Source organism: Polyodon spathula, chromosome 47 (genome assembly GCF_017654505.1).
Source record: "Polyodon spathula isolate WHYD16114869_AA chromosome 47, ASM1765450v1, whole genome shotgun sequence".
In the NCBI taxonomy this organism is placed as follows: Eukaryota; Metazoa; Chordata; class Actinopteri; order Acipenseriformes; family Polyodontidae; genus Polyodon; species Polyodon spathula.
Genome location: NC_054580.1, coordinates 1,864,626 through 1,883,596, shown reverse-complemented (window position 1 = coordinate 1,883,596; position 18,971 = coordinate 1,864,626). Strand labels below are relative to the sequence as shown.

General features: G+C 44.2%; 1 protein-coding gene across 1 annotated transcript in view; it reads right to left on the bottom strand.

The window, feature by feature from the left end:
* Positions 1-17,771, bottom strand: part of LOC121306381 (latent-transforming growth factor beta-binding protein 3-like) — a 38,879-nt gene extending 21,108 nt beyond the window's left edge. The window contains exon 1 of the mRNA XM_041238140.1: positions 17,170-17,771. Coding sequence (XP_041094074.1) covers positions 17,170-17,407 — 238 coding nt within the window. The 5' untranslated portion in view covers positions 17,408-17,771. The remainder of the gene's footprint in view (positions 1-17,169) is intronic.
* Between the last annotated feature and the right edge of the window lie 1,200 nt (positions 17,772-18,971).

Genomic DNA, 18,971 nt, shown 5'->3' with positions numbered 1-18,971 from the left:
TCTCCCACTCACGACTCATTCATTGTTTTCCTTCATTTCCATTATATATATATATTTTTTTTTAGCTCAGCAGGGTTAAGTAGAAACTAAAGACCATCGCAAGATGCATCTAGTTAGTTCCGCACACTTTTTACATGTGGAAACGTGCGAAATGAAATCAGAACCATTTTCTGTCAAACGGATTAAAAAAATTAAACGTTTGACAGATAATTGCTGATAAAATGTGAGTGGGAAATAGATGTAAAATATATGTGGGATTGTCTTTGCCTGTTTGGTGTTGAGCAATTTCCACGTTGTTATTACATTTAATGAATACTTGAAACATCTTAAAGAAAATTGCCCATTGCTGGTGCACATTGATTGGAAAACCTTAGTTCGTACTATATAAAAGGGTGGCTAGTGGTAATAAGATAATAAGAGAACGGAAAATGGATTTAGCGCGCCTTTAAAAAGGGGAAAACTAACTGGGCCGTGTTGTTAATGCGAATAAGCATTAAGAGAATCCATTTGAAAGCACTTGATAATGGGACCTTTGTTAGTAAGAGGTAAGAAAATAGACTGTAAAGCGTTAACGCTCTTTTTTAAAACTGTTTAAGCCTGTTTTCCCCCTGGAGCTCTGCATGCTATCCGTCGCGGTGACGTCTTTACAAAAGCCATTGTTTGCTGAGAAAATAAACCGTGAGGTTGACATGGGAGTGAATTTGACACAGCTGAGCCTGTTTCCTGTGGATATTCCCTTCCCGCCCCTGGTATTCCCTTCCCGCCCCTGGTATTCCCTTCCCGCCCCTGGTATTCCCTTCCCGCCCCTGATATTCCCTTCCCGCCCCTGATATTCCCTTCCCGACCCTGCTGCTGAGCAATACCGCGGAGAAACGCTGGGGATGCGCCAGTTTGCCGGAGTTTGTGTAGGAGTTGTTAGCTGTTTTTTTTTTTTTTTTAACCCATCAGATTTGCAGCCAGGGTTTCCTTTCCATTCAATATTATTATTATTTAGTCATTCAGCGGATGCTTTTATCCAAAGCGACTTAGAGAGTCTAGCCATGATCAACTGCTGCTGCTGCAGTCTCTTCCAATAGGACCTCGTTTGTTTTGCGTCTCATCTACAGGACGGAGCACAAGGAGGTTCAGCGACTCGCTCAGGGTCTCACACACAGTGAGTCAGTGGCTGAGCTGAGATTTGAACCTCCTGGTATCAGACTCCTGTACACTGTCTCTCACAATAAACCAGCATTGTCTAACATTAAGGTTGTAACAGTGTTAAAATAAGCATGCTTTCTTTTCTATTAATTCACGCAGGCTGGAGACCTTGTCTTATTATCACTGGTTGGTATCGAACAATGTGCAGTTTGAAAATGACGAGAAAAGCATCATTTCTTGCTTCACAATTTTATGTTTGATTTGACCAATTCCGCTCTCCACAGCAAGTCCCCACAACCAGCGTGCGTCCTCCGATCCCCAAGCCACACGCCCCTCACATCCTAGAGCGCAACTCTTGTTTCACAGCATTTGATAACAGTATAACTGGGGAATGTCTCTTGCACGCTTTTCCACGATGCACTCCCTGTTGAAGGAACGCAGTCCGAGTCTGAGTCCTTGTAGGAAAATTGGAGCGCTTCGTTTTTTCAGGCAATCAATCTTCTTGAGTGCGTTTTTTTAAAAATAAATCTCTCCCCAGAGAAAAAACAGAAAAACCATAAAATCAGTCTGTTCCAAACTGGATCGAATATTCTCACTAAGGTTAAGATCAAGTTTGTGATATTTATACACTGTATGAAAAAATGTAATGAAGTCAACAGATAAGATATTAAACAGCACGAAAGGTGTAGAAGGCGTGAAGCATTTGCTTTCTTTGATTGATTCATTTTAATAATTTATGTCCGATTAATCATTGTCCAAAGTTTTCTTGAGGCAGGAGGGTACAGAGTGAGAGACTGCCCACACTGGGCGCTGTGTGTGTGAGACAGAGCGAGAGACTGCCCACACTGGGTGCTGTGTGTGTGAGACAGAGAGAGAGACTGCCCACACTGGGCGCTGTGTGTGTGAGACAGAGTGAGAGACTGCCCACACTGGGCACTGTGTTGTGAGACAGAGTGAGAGACTGCCCACACTGGGCACTGTGTGTGTGTGAGACAGAGAGAGAGACTGCCCACACTGGGCACTGTGTGTGTGTGAGACAGAGAGAGAGACTGCCCACACTGGGCGCTGTGTGTGTGAGACAGAGTGAGAGACTGCCCACACTGGGCTGTGTGTGTGTGTGAGACAGAGTGAGAGACTGCCCACACTGGGCACTGTGTGTGTGTGAGACAGAGAGAGAGACTGCCCACACTGGGCACTGTGTGTGTGAGACAGAGTGAGAGACTGCCCACACTGGGTACTGTGTGTGTGAGACAGAGTGAGAGACTGCCCACACTGGGTGCTGTGTGTGTGTGTGAGACAGAGCGAGAGACTGCCCACACTGGGCGCTGTGTGTGTGAGAGAGAGAGAGAGACTGCCCACACTGGGCGCTGTGTGTGTGTGAGACAGAGAGAGAGACTGCCCACACTGGGCGCTGTGTGTGTGTGAGACAGAGAGAGAGACTGCCCACACGCTGTGTGTGTGTGAGACAGAGCGAGAGACTGCCCACACTGGGCACTGTGTGTGTGTGAGACAGAGCGAGAGACTGCCCACACTGGGTACTGTGTGTGTGAGAGAGAGAGAGACTGCCCACACTGGGCACTGTGTGTGTGTGTGAGACAGAGCGAGAGACTGCCCACACTGGGCGCTGTGTGTGTGAGACAGAGCGAGAGACTGCCCACACTGGGCGCTGTGTGTGTGAGACAGAGAGAGAGACTGCCCACACTGGGCGCTGTGTGTGTGAGACAGAGTGAGAGACTGCCCACACTGGGCGCTGTGTGTGTGTGAGACAGAGAGAGAGACTGCCCACACTGGGTGCTGTGTGTGTGAGACAGAGCGAGAGACTGCCCACACTGGGCGCTGTGTGTGTGTGAGACAGAGCGAGAGACTGCCCACACTGGGCGCTGTGTGTGTGTGTGTGAGACAGAGCGAGAGACTGCCCACACTGGGCACTGTGTGTGTGTGTGAGACAGAGCGAGAGACTGCCCACACTGGGTGCTGTGTGTGCAAGAAAGTGTCTGATTACGAAGAAGGGAGAATGGAGACTGCAGGTCACATTAGCTGACACAGGAGACAGTGCTTCGCTTGAAAGGAAGTGAGAGATGAGTTTAAGATTGCCAATTTGGAGACACCCTCGTTTGGTTTTCCAACAATTAATCAAGGTAATTTATTCAGAATCTAGCCGACACAGGAGACAGTGCCAACACCTTCGCTTCAAAGGAAGTGTGAGCTCTGATATCACCAGCCAATCAGAAACCCTCTCCGGCCTCCTTTGTTCCAAAATGACTGTGATGTTGTTGAGTTGTACCGCTGCTCCTTCAAAAACGCCTTCCAGCACATCCCTCGCTGTATACATGCTAGTTTAAATACTGCTTTAGAAATAACAGTGGTACTTCTTGTGATAGTCTGATTGCATCCAGCACACTCTGACTTGCCCTTATGTACCTGTGAAGGAGATCCAGTTGTAGTTTTGGTGGTGTCCATTGTGAAAGTCTAATGCAAGTAGTACCATAGGAGTTACATTGTTGCACATGAGTGGAGAACATCTTAGAGAAGGACTCTGGTATTTCACTGGTGGACCATTAAGAACTGCAGCTGGTGCATTTCTTGTTTGTGTTTGTGCGCATGGCAAGCGAAAAGAGAGTTTCTGTCCTAATTGAATGCAACTCACGGTTTTAAGCTCACTATGATTTCAGTGTTATTGTTCTTCAATGCCCTGGCAAAATCTGCAAGCAGAAAGAATGTGCCAGAACCATTGAACTGGCTGTCAGGGACACACTGTGTTAATACAGGTGAACATATAGTGAAATTAAATAATGGGCAAAAATGCATTAGGTGAGAAGGAGCTTTGTTTTATAGACAATCAATGCAACTATAATCTAGGACACCACAGGCATTGCAGCTTAGGGGAACTGTCTGAATCCTGTTTGGAGCCACAGTATAATATATCAGACTGGATATTGAAACCCGGGGGGGGGGGGGGCTGTCTGAATCACAGTGATCCAGTCCCTGTCTCCAGCTCTAAATGTTAGTTCTTCAGCAGATGTGGAATACAGCTTGCAGATCTCTTCCTGAATGTTACATGCACGTCATTCTTGAGCTGCTACTGCTAACAACCCAGACTTCTCTCCTTTCTGATTAATAGACTCAGAACTCCCCCCCCTATCCTCCCTTCTCCCCGCTAACTCCATGCAAACATGCGGTCATGTGATCCACTACACCGTGCTGTATGAGAACAGATGTTGTGAATGTGCTGTGACCCTAAATACAAAACCAGAACCGCTCCACAGCAAATCTATGACACAGACATCAATTAAAGAACCATATTCTGTCATGAGAAAGTGCCCCTTTAAATGTAGTGCACCTCCACTGTGAGTATGGACACAGTGTGTTCACAATCACATTAAATATCAGCCATGCAGAATATTTCCTGGCTTTACTGTATATCGCCAGGAGAGACCAGCCTGGCCTGCGGTTTCCCCCATGTTAGTCACGCAGAAAGGAACATGCTGTAAACCACGTTTTTTTGTGGATGGCTGTGGCTGCAGTTAGAATTAACGTGGGCTACGTTTTCACCTGAGGTTTGCCATTTCAATTTTTTTTTTGAAAAATCCAACGGTGCTGGAAGATGAAAATGTATTTGCAAAGTAAGGGTAAAACGCCCAGGGAATGTTAAAGCTTACTGGAGGTGACTTTCAAATGATCGAAGAGACTAAGTGTGCAGAAACATCAAAAGAAAGGGCCATAGACTCGTCTGAGCTCCTGAATGAAAAGATTTGCAATGAACAGTATTCATTCAGGACCACCGAATATGAAGCAGTTACTCGAGGGCACATCTCTCAGCGCTTGTTGTGTGATATCACACATTCTACAACAAATGTTAAAGGGTCTCTTTTATCATTTAGTGCCTGGATATTTTACCCTGTTTTTGACCAATTCTGCTCCCTCACAGGAGCTCAGGAGAACTAAAGGTGAGCGACATCCTCCAATCCCCAAGCCTCTTTACACCCAGGAGCGCCACAGCGGGTGTGAGCTACCGCCCCCTGGAGGACAAGCCCTGCAGGTGGCAGCTTTGATGACTACAGAGGTAAAAATAGTCAAAATCAACTGCAATTAAGAAATCATGTGTTTCATAATGCATGGCGCTCTATTGCATGTAACACACTTATGTGCATTATATTTTAAAATTTATGTTCTAAAATGTCATTTATAGGTTCATGGATTGCAACCGCAACTGTGCTCCTGTTCATCGGAAGCCGCTCGCTCCTCCGTGACTTCACAATCACGTCACGTGCGATTGGCCCACTAGCTGTTAATGAGGTCGGCTGTCTCTTGACTATCCACATCCACACCATGTTGTCCAGCCCTTTGGTAATGCTGTGTCTGCGCTCAGGACTTCACTGTGGGTTTTGTAATAGATGTGAACATTCCCTTCTTGGACTGGAATGTATCAAATTTACTGATAACCTTTCACATTCTCCAGCGCAGCCCCAGAGCCAGGTGGGTAACGGTGCCAGGCTGGTGTTCGTGGCACAGTCATGCTTTCAGACTTCTGCTCAAGTTATTAAAGTCTGTTACTGCCAGCCTCAGTATATTAGAAAGCATCTGGGAAAGGAAATGACACACACAGTAAACTGGCATGGTTATTTCCCCACACGGTTCCCATGGTTATATGCATTTACCCTGGTTTGCCATGACTTTTAATATGCTGTAGTATCCCTCTCTCTGCTGTACAATGCTTCCCCATGCTTTACCCTGCTTTCACTGTGCTTTATTACACTTTGTTGTGCTTTTACTGGGGGAAACTTTTACAAGGATTAGTTTACAATGCTTCCCTGTGCTTTACCAGACCTCTCTGTGCTTTACAATGCTTCCCTATGCTTTACCAGACCTCTCTGTTCTTTACAATGCTTCCCTATGCTTTACCAGACCTCTCTGTGCTTTACAATGCTTCCCTATGCTATGCTTTACCATACCTCTCTGTGCTTTACAATGCTTCCCTATGCTTTACCAGACCTCTCTGTGCTTTACAATGCTTCCCTATGCTTTACCAGACCTCTCTGTGCTTTACAATGCTTCCCTATGCTTTACCAGACCTCTCTGTGCTTTACCAATCTCTGTGCTTCCTTCTATGCTTTACTGTTACAATGCCATGCTTTACCATCCCTCTCTGTGCTTCACAATGCTTCCCTATGCTTTACCAGACCTCTGTGCTTTACAATGCTTCTCTGTGCTATACAATGCTTCCCTATGCATTATCATGCTTTCACTGTGTTTGATTACACTTTGCCATGCATTTACTATGGGAAATTTTTACAAGGGAAATTAATTTGAGCGTTGCTTCAGATTTCATTGTTGTAGTTTTTTTCTTACCCACCCTGTTAAGTTGTGATGGTGTTTGCAATCGTTCTGTGCTCTTGTGCTGTGTTTTCTATATCTGTGATGAAGGGGTCTGTGTTCAGATGTTGTTCTGCAGTTCTAGCTGCTCGCCATCGACATGCCTGGCCACTTCATTAGGACCTGTCTCTGCTGTCGGGAGTTTGCCCTGATCACAGGCTTGACGTGGCACTGACATGTCGATAATGCTAAACCAGTTTGTAGGAGGTGTTTGGTGGAAGTAGAGTTGCTATGGTAACTTAAGCTTAAATTGATTGGAGCGACAAAGCACGCCCCCTAGTGGTGGTTATTCCTAAAACCATCTCACTCTAAAGCAGTGGTGGGCAAGTCCGGTCCTGGAGGGGCTGGTGTCACTCCTGGTTTTTGTTCCAACTGTACCCTAAATTACTTAATTGGTCCAGTTCATTCATTTAGAGTGCAGTTGGAACAAAAACCAGGAGGGATAGCGGCCCTCCAAGACCGGACACGCCCAGCCCTGCCCTAAAGCTCCATTATAAATAATTGCAGGCAGCAATGATTGTAATGCCAGCTCTTATATGTGCCTGTCTCAGACGTCATTTGAAATGAAAATTATATCCTATAACCTGTTATTAAGCAGGAGGATAGCTCCTGTAAAACTGTAAGAATACTCTGTGTTAAAAGGTAAAGCTTGTTTGTGGTGTTTTTATCAATAGTAATGATAATAATACATTCTATTTATAGAGCACTTTTCTCCGACCCAAAGCACTGTACAAGAACAACAATACAAACGTACAACATACGTTATTTAAAGTTTTCAAAGTATTAAAGTTGTTTTCCCCCTTGACTAAAGCCTGATAACTTCAAACAGAGCTGAAATAAACAACCGAATCGCTAACTGTGCATTTTGCAGGTTAACCAGTTCTACGCATTCTCTACGCTTCTGAAATTCTCTGAAGCATTTGGCATTTGTTACAAGCAGTTCAAGGTATCTGAAGCTCAGAATGCGATGAAACACGCTTTGGAAATTCTTCAGCGCAAAGTACTGAGTGCATCAGAACTTTAGCGCTGTGATTTATGACTATCATAACAGTTGAAACGGGATAGAGCACTGTAAAGCCCAGACAGGTATAGTAAACTGCAGTATAGTATAACCCGTGTGAAAACAAATACAGAAATCATTCTGCCGGCATCCCAGACAGGGTTTAAAATAGCACCTGGTTTGGTGTTGCTTTAATTGACAGCCTGTCAAGAAATTAACAGGCTGCGCATACCACCCCTCCCTCTCTGTCTGCAGCAATTAGACCGAAGTAGAAAAGGACTACAATAACAACTAGAGCAGCTTTACAGCTTCCAAGAGGTTATTGCCAAACCATGTGACCCATCAGCTTCATTACATTACTGACTTCTCACAGTCCTCTACTATTATACACAGTTTCATAGCTCTACTGCATTGTACCACTGACATATACTGGACCATGTGCAAAAAGAAATCTCATTGGCCCACAGTAGCCATGTTTTTCACTGTAGCAACTTCCCTTGAACAAGAGTAAAAGATAATCGTGCTTAGATCATGCATGGTCATTTCTGCTTCAACCGGATAAGCGGTTTCTGAGAATAATGTTCGTGTGTTATTGATGTTGCACAACATGGCTGCCATAGGAAGCAAACCGATCAGCTTCTGATGCGCGTGGCCCGATCTTGGACTATCCCTTAACATGTATAGTGAGTTTCAGAACTCTGCATGTTATATAACAATCTGCGGTCAATAGGAATTTATAGGCAGTTTTATAGCAAGTTTTAAATTTGACCTTTAGCAGAGGTCAGAGGCCACAGGCAATGACAAGTAGCAGAAAAACAAGTGCATGGCCTGAACGCGTGCATGTTGATTCAGCACCACTGGTTCTGAGGCTGTACACACACACACACACACACACACACACACACACACACACACACACACACACACACACACACACCTCCCTTCCTTCTGCTCTAAAGCAGGGCTTTGAAACATCTCACTTAATAACAGCTAACGAAATAACCTCACGAATCGTGCTGTGAACTTCCCTTAGCTGTGCGGTTTTGAAAGAAACACCTGTAATCGTTTTCGCTTGAATATGTGGTACTATGAGTTAGGGTCTCCGTTACAAGAGCCTCAGGATGTCTAGTACACTTCATAGATCATCTCACCTCTGCGGGGTCATGTTACAGAGTGGGAGTCTATCAGCCAATCAGGGAAGCAGCTGGGAGGAAAGCCATCGAAGGGGGAAATGTCACCCTGCAGATAGTGAAGGAAGTGCAACACTGTCTAAAAGCATGGCTTGCAAACTGAGATGTCATTGTGAGGGATCTCGGGACAAATCAGAACAAGCACTAACATATATAAGCAGGTTGACGGGGAGAGCCTTCTGTGTCGTCCAGTAGCACAGATGAAAATATCCTGTCAGTTTCTGCATATGATAATAAAAGTAATGCTTGCGCGAATGTACATTTTAGTTTAGGCGCACATGTTCAAATAGAAATTCTCAAAGATTGACTAACTCTCGGTCTGATCTAACTCTCATAGCTCAATCGTAATGTATGCTGGGAATGTAGTTTACTGGTGTGCACTGGCCACTGTTAATCACACATTAAAAACTACAAATCCCATACCCCATCAGTTTCACTGTTATCACTGCAATGGCTACTCGTTTCCACACAGTTTGAAAACTAGTCAAACCAAGATGAGATAAATAACAAATTATTTGCATGTGTTGTAAACAGCAAAAGAACACACAAGTTCAAAAACAAAAACAAACATCTTTTGCATATTTTGTCAGGGCGCAGGTGGACTGATGGCAGGCAAGACTGCATTTTTAACAGGGAGCCAGAAGTTCAAAAGTGAACAGATTTCAACCACTTTCAAAACGGCACGCAATGTGAGGAGAGGCATGCATCCAGAAACGACAGCCAGACCAAACAGGCAAGCGGCCCGTTCTGAGGAAGATGCTACCAGGCAGTTCAAAATCATTAAAGTTGGGGGGAAAAAAAAAGTTGTCCATTATAATTGTGTTGATGCAAAAGTAGTGACCTGTTCAAGTGTTATGTAAGAGAGGAAGGAAAAAGATGTGTAGACATTCAACAATAAATCTGAGCAAAATTGTATTTTTTTTTTTTTTTGTACCCCTAAATTTTTCATTGCGCGCCAACATTTATTAACTATGCACATGCTTAAAAAAAGTTAACATCGTAGGTAGATGAAGGAGGGAATTACATTTTTGAATGTTTCCTCTGGAGCGTTTGCCAGGAGAAAGAGACTTTCTCTTCTAAATGTAGCTGCGTATCCAGACCATGCTTTACCATTCCTCTCTGTGCTTTACAATGCTTCTCTGTGCTTTCCCATACCTCTCTGTGATTTACAGTGCTTCCCTATGCTTTACAAGACCTCTCTGTGCTTTACAATGCTTCCCTATGCTTTACCAGACCTCTCTGTGCTTTACATCAATGCTGAATGCACACAGTTAAACGTGCCGGCTCTCAGATCTGTTCAGTGCTGAGTTTTCTATACTAGACTGTATTGAATTAGCTGCTCTCAGATCCCCAGTACAGCACTGAGTTCTCTATACTAGACTGTATTGAATTAGCTGCTCTCAGATCCCCAGTACAGCACTGAGTTCTCTATACTAGACTGTATTGAATTAGCTGCTCTCAGATCCCCAGTACAGCACTGAGTTCTCTATACTAGACTGTATTGAATTAGCTGGCTCTCAGATCCCCAGTACAGCACTGAGTTCTCTATACTAGACTGTATTGAATTAGCTGCTCTCAGATCCCCAGTACAGCACTGAGTTCTCTACACTAGACTGTATTGAATTAGCTGCTCTCAGATCCCCAGTACAGCGCTGAGTTCTCTACACTAGACTGTATTGAATTAGCTGCTCTCAGATCCCCAGTACAGCGCTGAGTTCTCTACACTAGACTGTATTGAATTAGCTGCTCTCAGATCCCCAGTACAGCACTGAGTTCTCTATACTAGACTGTATTGAATTAGCTGCTCTCAGATCCCCAGTACAGCACTGAGTTCTCTACACTAGACTGTATTGAATTAGCTGCTCTCAGATCCCCAGTACAGCACTGAGTTCTCTACACTAGACTGTATTGAATTAGCTGCTCTCAGATCCCCAGTACAGCACTGAGTTCTCTATACTAGACTGTATTGAATTAGCTGCTCTCAGATCCCCAGTACAGCACTGAGTTCTCTATACTAGACTGTATTGAATTAGCTGCTCTCAGATCCCCAGTACAGCACTGAGTTCTCTACACTAGACTGTATTGAATTAGCTGCTCTCAGATCCCCAGTACAGCACTGAGTTCTCTATACTAGACTGTATTGAATTAGCTGCTCTCAGATCCCCAGTACAGCACTGAGTTCTCTATACTAGACTGTATTGAATTAGCTGCTCTCAGATCCCCAGTACAGCACTGAGTTCTCTACACTAGACTGTATTGAATTAGCTGCTCTCAGATCCCCAGTACAGCACTGAGTTCTCTATACTAGACTGTATTGAATTAGCTGCTCTCAGATCCCCAGTACAGCACTGAGTTCTCTACACTAGACTGTATTGAATTAGCTGCTCTCAGATCCCCAGTACAGCACTGAGTTCTCTATACTAGACTGTATTGAATTAGCTGCTCTCAGATCCCCAGTACAGCACTGAGTTCTCTATACTAGACTGTATTGAATTAGCTGCTCTCAGATCCCCAGTACAGCACTGAGTTCTCTATACTAGACTGTATTGAATTAGCTGCTCTCAGATCCCCAGTACAGCACTGAGTTCTCTATACTAGACTGTATTGAATTAGCTGCTCTCAGATCCCCAGTACAGCACTGAGTTCTCTACACTAGACTGTATTGAATTAGCTGCTCTCAGATCCCCAGTACAGCACCGAGTTCTCTATACTAGACTGTATTGAATTAGCTGCTCTCAGATCCCCAGTACAGCACTGAGTTCTCTACACTAGACTGTATTGAATTAGCTGCTCTCAGATCTGTTCAGCGCTGAGATCTCTATATTATGTGGTATTGGATTTTCTCAGATGATGCATTATGCATGCTTTTGTTTGCCATAGAACTGAAGGCTTTTCTTTTCAAGTCATGAAGTTTAATTGTAATCGGCCAAGCGTCGCCTCATGTGGGTTAGCATGTAAATTGTGGTCTGGCTCAGCAGCCGTTACCATGGTTTTGAAATTAACTTCACCCCCCCCCCCCCCCCCCCCAAAAAAAATAAAAAAATAAAAATCTACTGTATACACAGCAAGCATATGAATTAGCATACATTTATTTCAGGTTAAGTGTTTACAATGTACCAGTAGTGATTTTCAGGACAGCTCAGTACTTTTTAACTAAACATCTGAACTTAATAAACTTTCGTGCTGATCCAAAATTTGAAAGGGTGCTACAAAATCAAAACTGTTTTCTTAAATACTACGAAGCCCATATTTCACACCTGTGTTTTGTAGTTTATTCCAGATCAGTTCATATTTTTAAACGCATCTTCTCTTTGTGTGTGGGGTTTGAAGTGTGTATGCGTTTATTCAGAAGACCAAATAAAAGCCCCATTTCACATGACCTTCCAGAAAAGTACGAGGTGTAGCTCCATTTAAAAAGAAACGTTTCATAAGAGTCTTTGATTTACACGGCAGGATTGTCGTGAAGTGATTGTCATGTGTCATGATTGTCATTGTCATGTGATTTGGAACAGTCATGTTCCAAATCACAGTTCCGTACAAATCTTAAATGAGCTCTTTGACCGCAGTGGCTGGAAGCATAGAAACAATGTTTATGAAGATAATCAAACACGGCAGTCACAATGAACATGCAATGAATGTCGACAGTTCTAAATGCTGCATTAACAAATGGCGCTATGGCCATGAAGAACAGCTTTTTGTTCATCAAAATCGTGGGAAGGGCGATCGCTTGGGCTGCCGTTTTCTTAAAGGGAACGCCAGTTTCTCCTGATTTACTAGGAGTGTCTGACTCACCGTCTTTCTTCACTGGTCAGCGCTAACCGCTCAAACGCCCTTCAAAATCACAACATGAAGGGGAAAGCCAGCGTGCAATACCAGACCTCGTGCGCTAAATGTAATGTTCGCTATAACATGTGTTTATTTCAAAACTGCACACGTGAGACCTGTACAGTGAATAGAAGTGCGAGACACGTCTCTCAATTCTTTTTTAGCTTCACAAATTATAATTAAAAAAATCTGTTATGTGTAACTCCAGTCGAATCGGTGGTGCTGTGAAAGGGAGCCTTTGTGATGTTTTGTTTATCACAAGCACAGGATTACATGGCTAGGAATCCAATTCCAGAGGTGCCCAATAAATTTGTTTTCGGTTCTATTTTTGACAGTATAATTAGTAGGTAAGCTTGAGAACTCGACAGCGTTGCAACAGAGAGAGAGAGGAATATAATCACAACACAAACCAGCCCAGCCTGCCCTTGAATGACCCCAAACAACGCATTTCACACATTGAGACGTGTTGGCATAGAAACCGTCAGAGCCCAGAACTGTGAGGAGAAGCCCAGCCATTCAGGAGAGGCCATTGTTTTAGGAATCCATTGCTGCTTCGGTTCCAAAGTGGAATCAACAGCAACAAAACAAGACTTTACAAGCGCAGCTCACCGGGCACTTACCCTCCATCAGGTGAATAGGTCTCGAAGGCTCAATTCGAAAGAAACACATGCTATATGAAACATTTCTATTTGACAGGATGCTGGGCCATCTTTTCAAAGAGTTTGCTCCAGTCTTTGATTGACTAGATGCCGTGCTTTTAAATGAGTTCCCCTAGCAGGGGAGGGTGGTGCGCTACAAGGGGCGAGCCTTGGTGGGACGAACGGTCTTTTCTCGCTCCCAAACTTTCCTTATCTTCTAATGTAGTTTTTTTCCACATTATAATTAATTCCTAAGAATTTAAAGCATGTTGAAGGGAATCGCTCAGAGTATCTACACAGCCCTAATACTAATTGTACATTCTGCATCACACTATAGAATTAAAAAATGTGACATTTCGAAATCCAACATGAAATACTGTACTACCATTATGGCTTCTGGTAGACTTTCACCATATAATAATGTTCACACACTCATGCACGCACGCACCCACCCATGCATGCACTGACACACACACACACACACACACACACACACACACACACACACACACACACACACACACACACACACACACACACACACACACACACACACACACACACACACACACACACACACACACACACACACACACACACACATTGACACCACACACACACACACACACACACACACACACACACACACACACACACACACACACACACACACACACACACACACACACACACACACACACACACACACACACACACACACACACACCCCCACACACACACACACACACACACACACACACACACACACACACACACACACACACACACACACACACATTGACACCACACACACACACACACACACACACACACACACACACACACACACACACACACACACACACACACACACACACACACACACACACACACACACACACACACACACACACACACACACACACACACACACACACACACACACACACACACACACACACACACACACACACACACACACACACACACACACACACACACACACACACACAAATAACTGAAAGAAATAATACTTCATGATGTTTCCACCACTGAAGAATCAAGACAACAAATCTCCCTTAATGAAAAAAAACTCAAATCCCAGTGTCGCTCAATTACTCATGTTTTATTAAGAACAAGGTCAAAATGAAAAACTAAGTGAAGCTTACGCGTTTCCAACGTGCTCTGATGAAGACGACACGTCGAAACGCGTAAGCTTTATTTTTAATCTTCTTTTTTTTTTTTTTACCTTGTTCTTAATAAAATCTGAAAAAGGTTTATGAAAAGTCTTCTCCAAGTTGAGTAAGAGGATGGGATACAGACACTGTACCCCTTCTTCAGCTGATTCGTCATCATGCTGTCATTACCCTCGCCCACACACTTTCTGAGAAGTACTTTCAGGAGAACATTGTCAAAAACACGTTTGCTAGTCAGAGCAAGTAAATGCATTACAGTGTTTATAAAAAAAACTGCATGTTCCAGTTTTTATAATGCTATTTTAAGATTTGTTTCAACAAATAAAATATGTTTTTAATATAGCGATAGACCAGTGGCTCTCAAACAAAAAAAATTTGGTGACCTCAGAGCGCAACCACTAACACTTACTGGTGACCACACAGCTAATGTTTCATATAAATGCTAAGTATATCTTATGAAAAATAAAGAAAATATTGGCACATGCACGTCTATTTTTTGTCATTTATTTCTAGAATAAAACCAGAGCGTTTCTCATTTTAAAAATACAGCAACCCCTCAAACTAAGCTAAAGCATATTACTAACATATTAAATTTAAATGAACTTTCACCTTGCTGTTCCCATCACATCCTGCCCAACTCCGAGCTCAGTCTAACACGAGTGTGTTTGCAATGCTGTCATATCATAAAATTATACAGAATTTAAAACTGTAATATTCCAGAATAGATGTGAACGCTTGTCTTTACCCCGGTGAATTAATTACAAAGCACAGAGTGTCAAACAATAGTTTTATTTATACATTTTTTTTTCGTGTGTGTATTTCAGGCAGAAACATTACCAAAGCAGAATATTTTAAAATAGCAGTTTCTGCACAATAAACAAAATGGCAACACGATACGTTTTCATAAAGTAATAATGAGGTGTACGTATTATTATTATTATTATTATTATTTATTATTATTATTATTATTATTATTATTATTATTATTGTTATTATTATTATTATAGCTCGCACGCAGATGAAAACTGTCAGATGTAACTAAAATAAACTCTTTATGAAATACATGTGGAAAAAGGGGGCGTTGTACAGAGAACAAAAAAAAAAAAATCACCATTTTGGTTTTCGTTTATTAATTTTCTCTTAAATCACGACAAAACACACCCGCATTTTAGAAGCTGCTAATTCGGTACAAGGCAAAACACGTTGTGATACCTATTTATATATATAACTGGCTGATAGACTTGGATATCACCATCTTGGCTGGTTAATTTGGAGACTATTTTAAAGGGTTTAGTTGCTGTGACGAGACTGGATGGAATGCATGCCTATTGAATGAAACGCAAATACCCAGTACTGGCATCAAAACAAGTGGTGGTGCTGAGTTCCGGTGTGTATTATCGGATTTATCACCGGGCTGTACCCTGGAGCCCTTTCCTCCATCACATGTGGGTTATGTCTCAGCATCATTAACCACGAACGGAAGAAACACCTCTTGGAATTTGGTCCACTTGAGCTGAAACGACTCCGTCCTGCAGTGTGATTTATGGGTCGTGTGTGCCAGGCTGCAGTTGCAGTACGAGGTGGAGTCTTTTTACACACTGCTTGCACGGTGCAGATGAAAACAACGTTTTTGATGAAAGGGCTACAGAACCCCTTGCAGTGTTTACAAGAAGCAGATGTGTGTGGTTTGTTAATTGAGGTGTTGTGTACTCCCCGATGACACAGTTATACAGTTAACCCTCAGCAATACTTTAAGTGCGGGACAGAAACCAGGACCAGAGGAGGTGGTTAGAAAGTGGAGGCAGACTCACGTGGAAGGAGACCATTCTTCACAGAGTGGTGAGGGGATGGAATGGGTTACCTAGTCATGTTGCTGAAGGAGACTCTTCTTCACACAGAGAGTGGTGAGGGGATGGAATGGGTTACCTAGTCATGTTGCTGAAGGAGACTCTTCTTCACACAGAGAGTGGTGAGGGGATGGAATGGGTTACCTAGTCATGTTGCTGAAGGAGACTCTTCTTCACACAGAGAGTGGTGAGGGGATGGAATGGGTTACCTAGTCATGTTGCTGAAGGAGACTCTTCTTCACACAGAGAGTGGTGAGGGGGATGGAATGGGTTACCTAGTCATGTTGTTGAAGGAGACTCTTCTTCACACAGAGAGTGGTGAGGGGATGGAATGGGTTACCTAGTCATGTTGCTGAAGGAGACTCTTCTTCACACAAAGAGTGGTGAGGGGATGGAATGGGTTACCTAGTCATGTTGCTGAAGGAGACTCTTCTTCACACAGAGAGTGGTGAGGGGATGGAATGGGTTACCTAGTCATGTTGCTGAAGGAGACTTCGCACAGAGAGCGGTGAGGGGTTACCTATGATGCTGAATCACTGGGATCCTTTCAGACCCAATAAAGTTTTAAGAACAATTGGCTACTAAGAACTAGACAGCAAAACCAAATGAAACTTGACAGATTGGAAAAGTACAGCCCTATCCCAACAGCTAAGCTTAAAGAAGTAGAATGCTCCCCTTTGCCTTGGTATGCACAAAACTCTTGGGTGGACAGTTTTGCCCACTGGCAAAATTTGGGGACCACTAATTTACTCCGTCATGGCTAGCATACCCCCATGCCGGGCTGCCTTAGGGTATTTCCCATCACATTAGATTGTCCCTAACAGTCTGAATTAGCTGTCCTGTACATAGTTTAAAGAACGGATTCGTTACACTGGGCTAGTCACTGAAAAAGGCACCAGTGGAGACGTTTGTTTTGCTTCACAATATAGTTTTACCCCAGAGTGCAAACTGTTTAAGACTCACCAACTCGGAACCCAGGCCCAGTGAGCGTGTCTCCTGAATGGCCGTTCTCTCCGATGAGGGTCGTGTTAGTGCCCTGTTCACAGGTGTCCTGGCACTGCCCTTTCAGACAGGTCCTCTTGCAGATGAGCGGGGCGATGACCACTTTGAATCGCTCCCGGGCTGCCGAGCGCTCGGCCGCCAGCACCAGCCCCTGGACTGAGAGCCAGAGATACAGGAGATGGGCAATCAAGGAAAGCATGATGGCATCCTAGCTGAGATCCAGAGACGGGACAGGGTTGCAAACTTCACTCCTTTTTTTTTTTTTATCCCAATCTGAAATGATATCAGTTCGCCAAGTTTCCCTCCCCTTCCCTTCCCTGTCTTTTGGGATCCAGAAAAACCTGGGTAAACAGGAGGGTTTTGCTTTAAGAAAAACAGAAATATAAAACTCCTCCAGCTTTTGGTGGCATAGCTGTTTTTAGTTGAGAAAAAAAAAAAAGAAATGAACGTAATAAAAACAGAAAAACACACAGAGGAAAGTTTAGCAAACTTAGTAGAAAACAGTCCTCTCTCTCTCTCTATCTCTCTCTCTCTCTCTCTCTCTCTCTCTCTCTCTCTCTCTCTCTCTCTCCCCCAATGCTGGCACTGTGTGCGTATCTGAGTGTTTTAGAAAGAGAGCTGGAGAGAGAGGGAGAGGGAGGAGGAGGGGAAAAAGAGAGAGAAAGTTTTGTAGCCAATCCCTAAATTGAGGGGCTGGAATCTTGGCGTGCTGCCAGGGAGACTGCAGCGGAGGCAGGCTTCGTTCAAGCAGCACTGTTGTTAGGCCGGGACTGGGAGTCTGAGATAATAATGAGACAGCTGTACATGTCACTCCTTGCCCTCTCCCTTTCTCTCCCTCTTTCCCTCCCTCCCTCCCTTGCTCCTTCTCCCTCCCTTGTTGCTTTATTGATTTTGGGGCTGTTATTTGTTTACAAAGTGCAGCTCCCGATCAAAGTTTCCAGCACTCCTAATTTCTCTTCCTCATTCGGTATCTCCATGACAACCAGTAGTCCCTGGACTCCTCAGTGACTTTTCTCTAAAAATAATCAGATTCTCTGAGTTATTCCTGTTTCTGACCAGCACAACGCGGACTGGACAGTCAATCAGACTGTATGGACATCTTAGTATATATGAATATCTTTGCGTATATGTAATTACATAAAATATGCAGTAAGAATTGCAGAGGCTTTTGGGAAACAAAGCAGGTTTGTTGCAGAAAAGAAAAGGTGCCTGTCTCTTATAAATGAGAGTCTCCCCTGGTAAAGGCGCATAGCGTGCAGGGCCAGTCAGGGGAGCGCAGGGGTCCCAGAGGGTCTTCTCTGGTAAAGTCACGGCCGCATAGCGTGCAGGGCCAGTCAGGGGAGCGCAGGGGTCCCCGAGAGTCTCCTCTGGTAAAGTCATGGCTGCATAGCGTGCAGGGACAGTCAGGGGTCCCCGAGGGTCTCCTCTGGTAAAGTCACGGCTGCTGGCGTGTAGGGCTAGTCGGGTGCGCAGGGGTCCCCGAGAGTCTCCTCTGGTAAAGTCACGGCTGCATAGCGTGCAGGGCCAGTCGGGAGCGCAGGGGTCCCCGAGAGTCTCCTCTGGTAAAGTCACGGCTGCATAGCGTGCAGGGCCAGTCGGGAGCGCAGGGGTCCCCAAGGGTCTCCTCTGGTAAAGTTACGGCCGCGTAGCGTGCAGGGCCAGTCAGGGGAGCGCAGGTTCCTTACTGCTTGAAGTCAGCAAGCTTCACTGGGGATTCCAGAGGAAGCATCGCGTTGCCACTGGATCTCTTGAGGGTTAGAGAG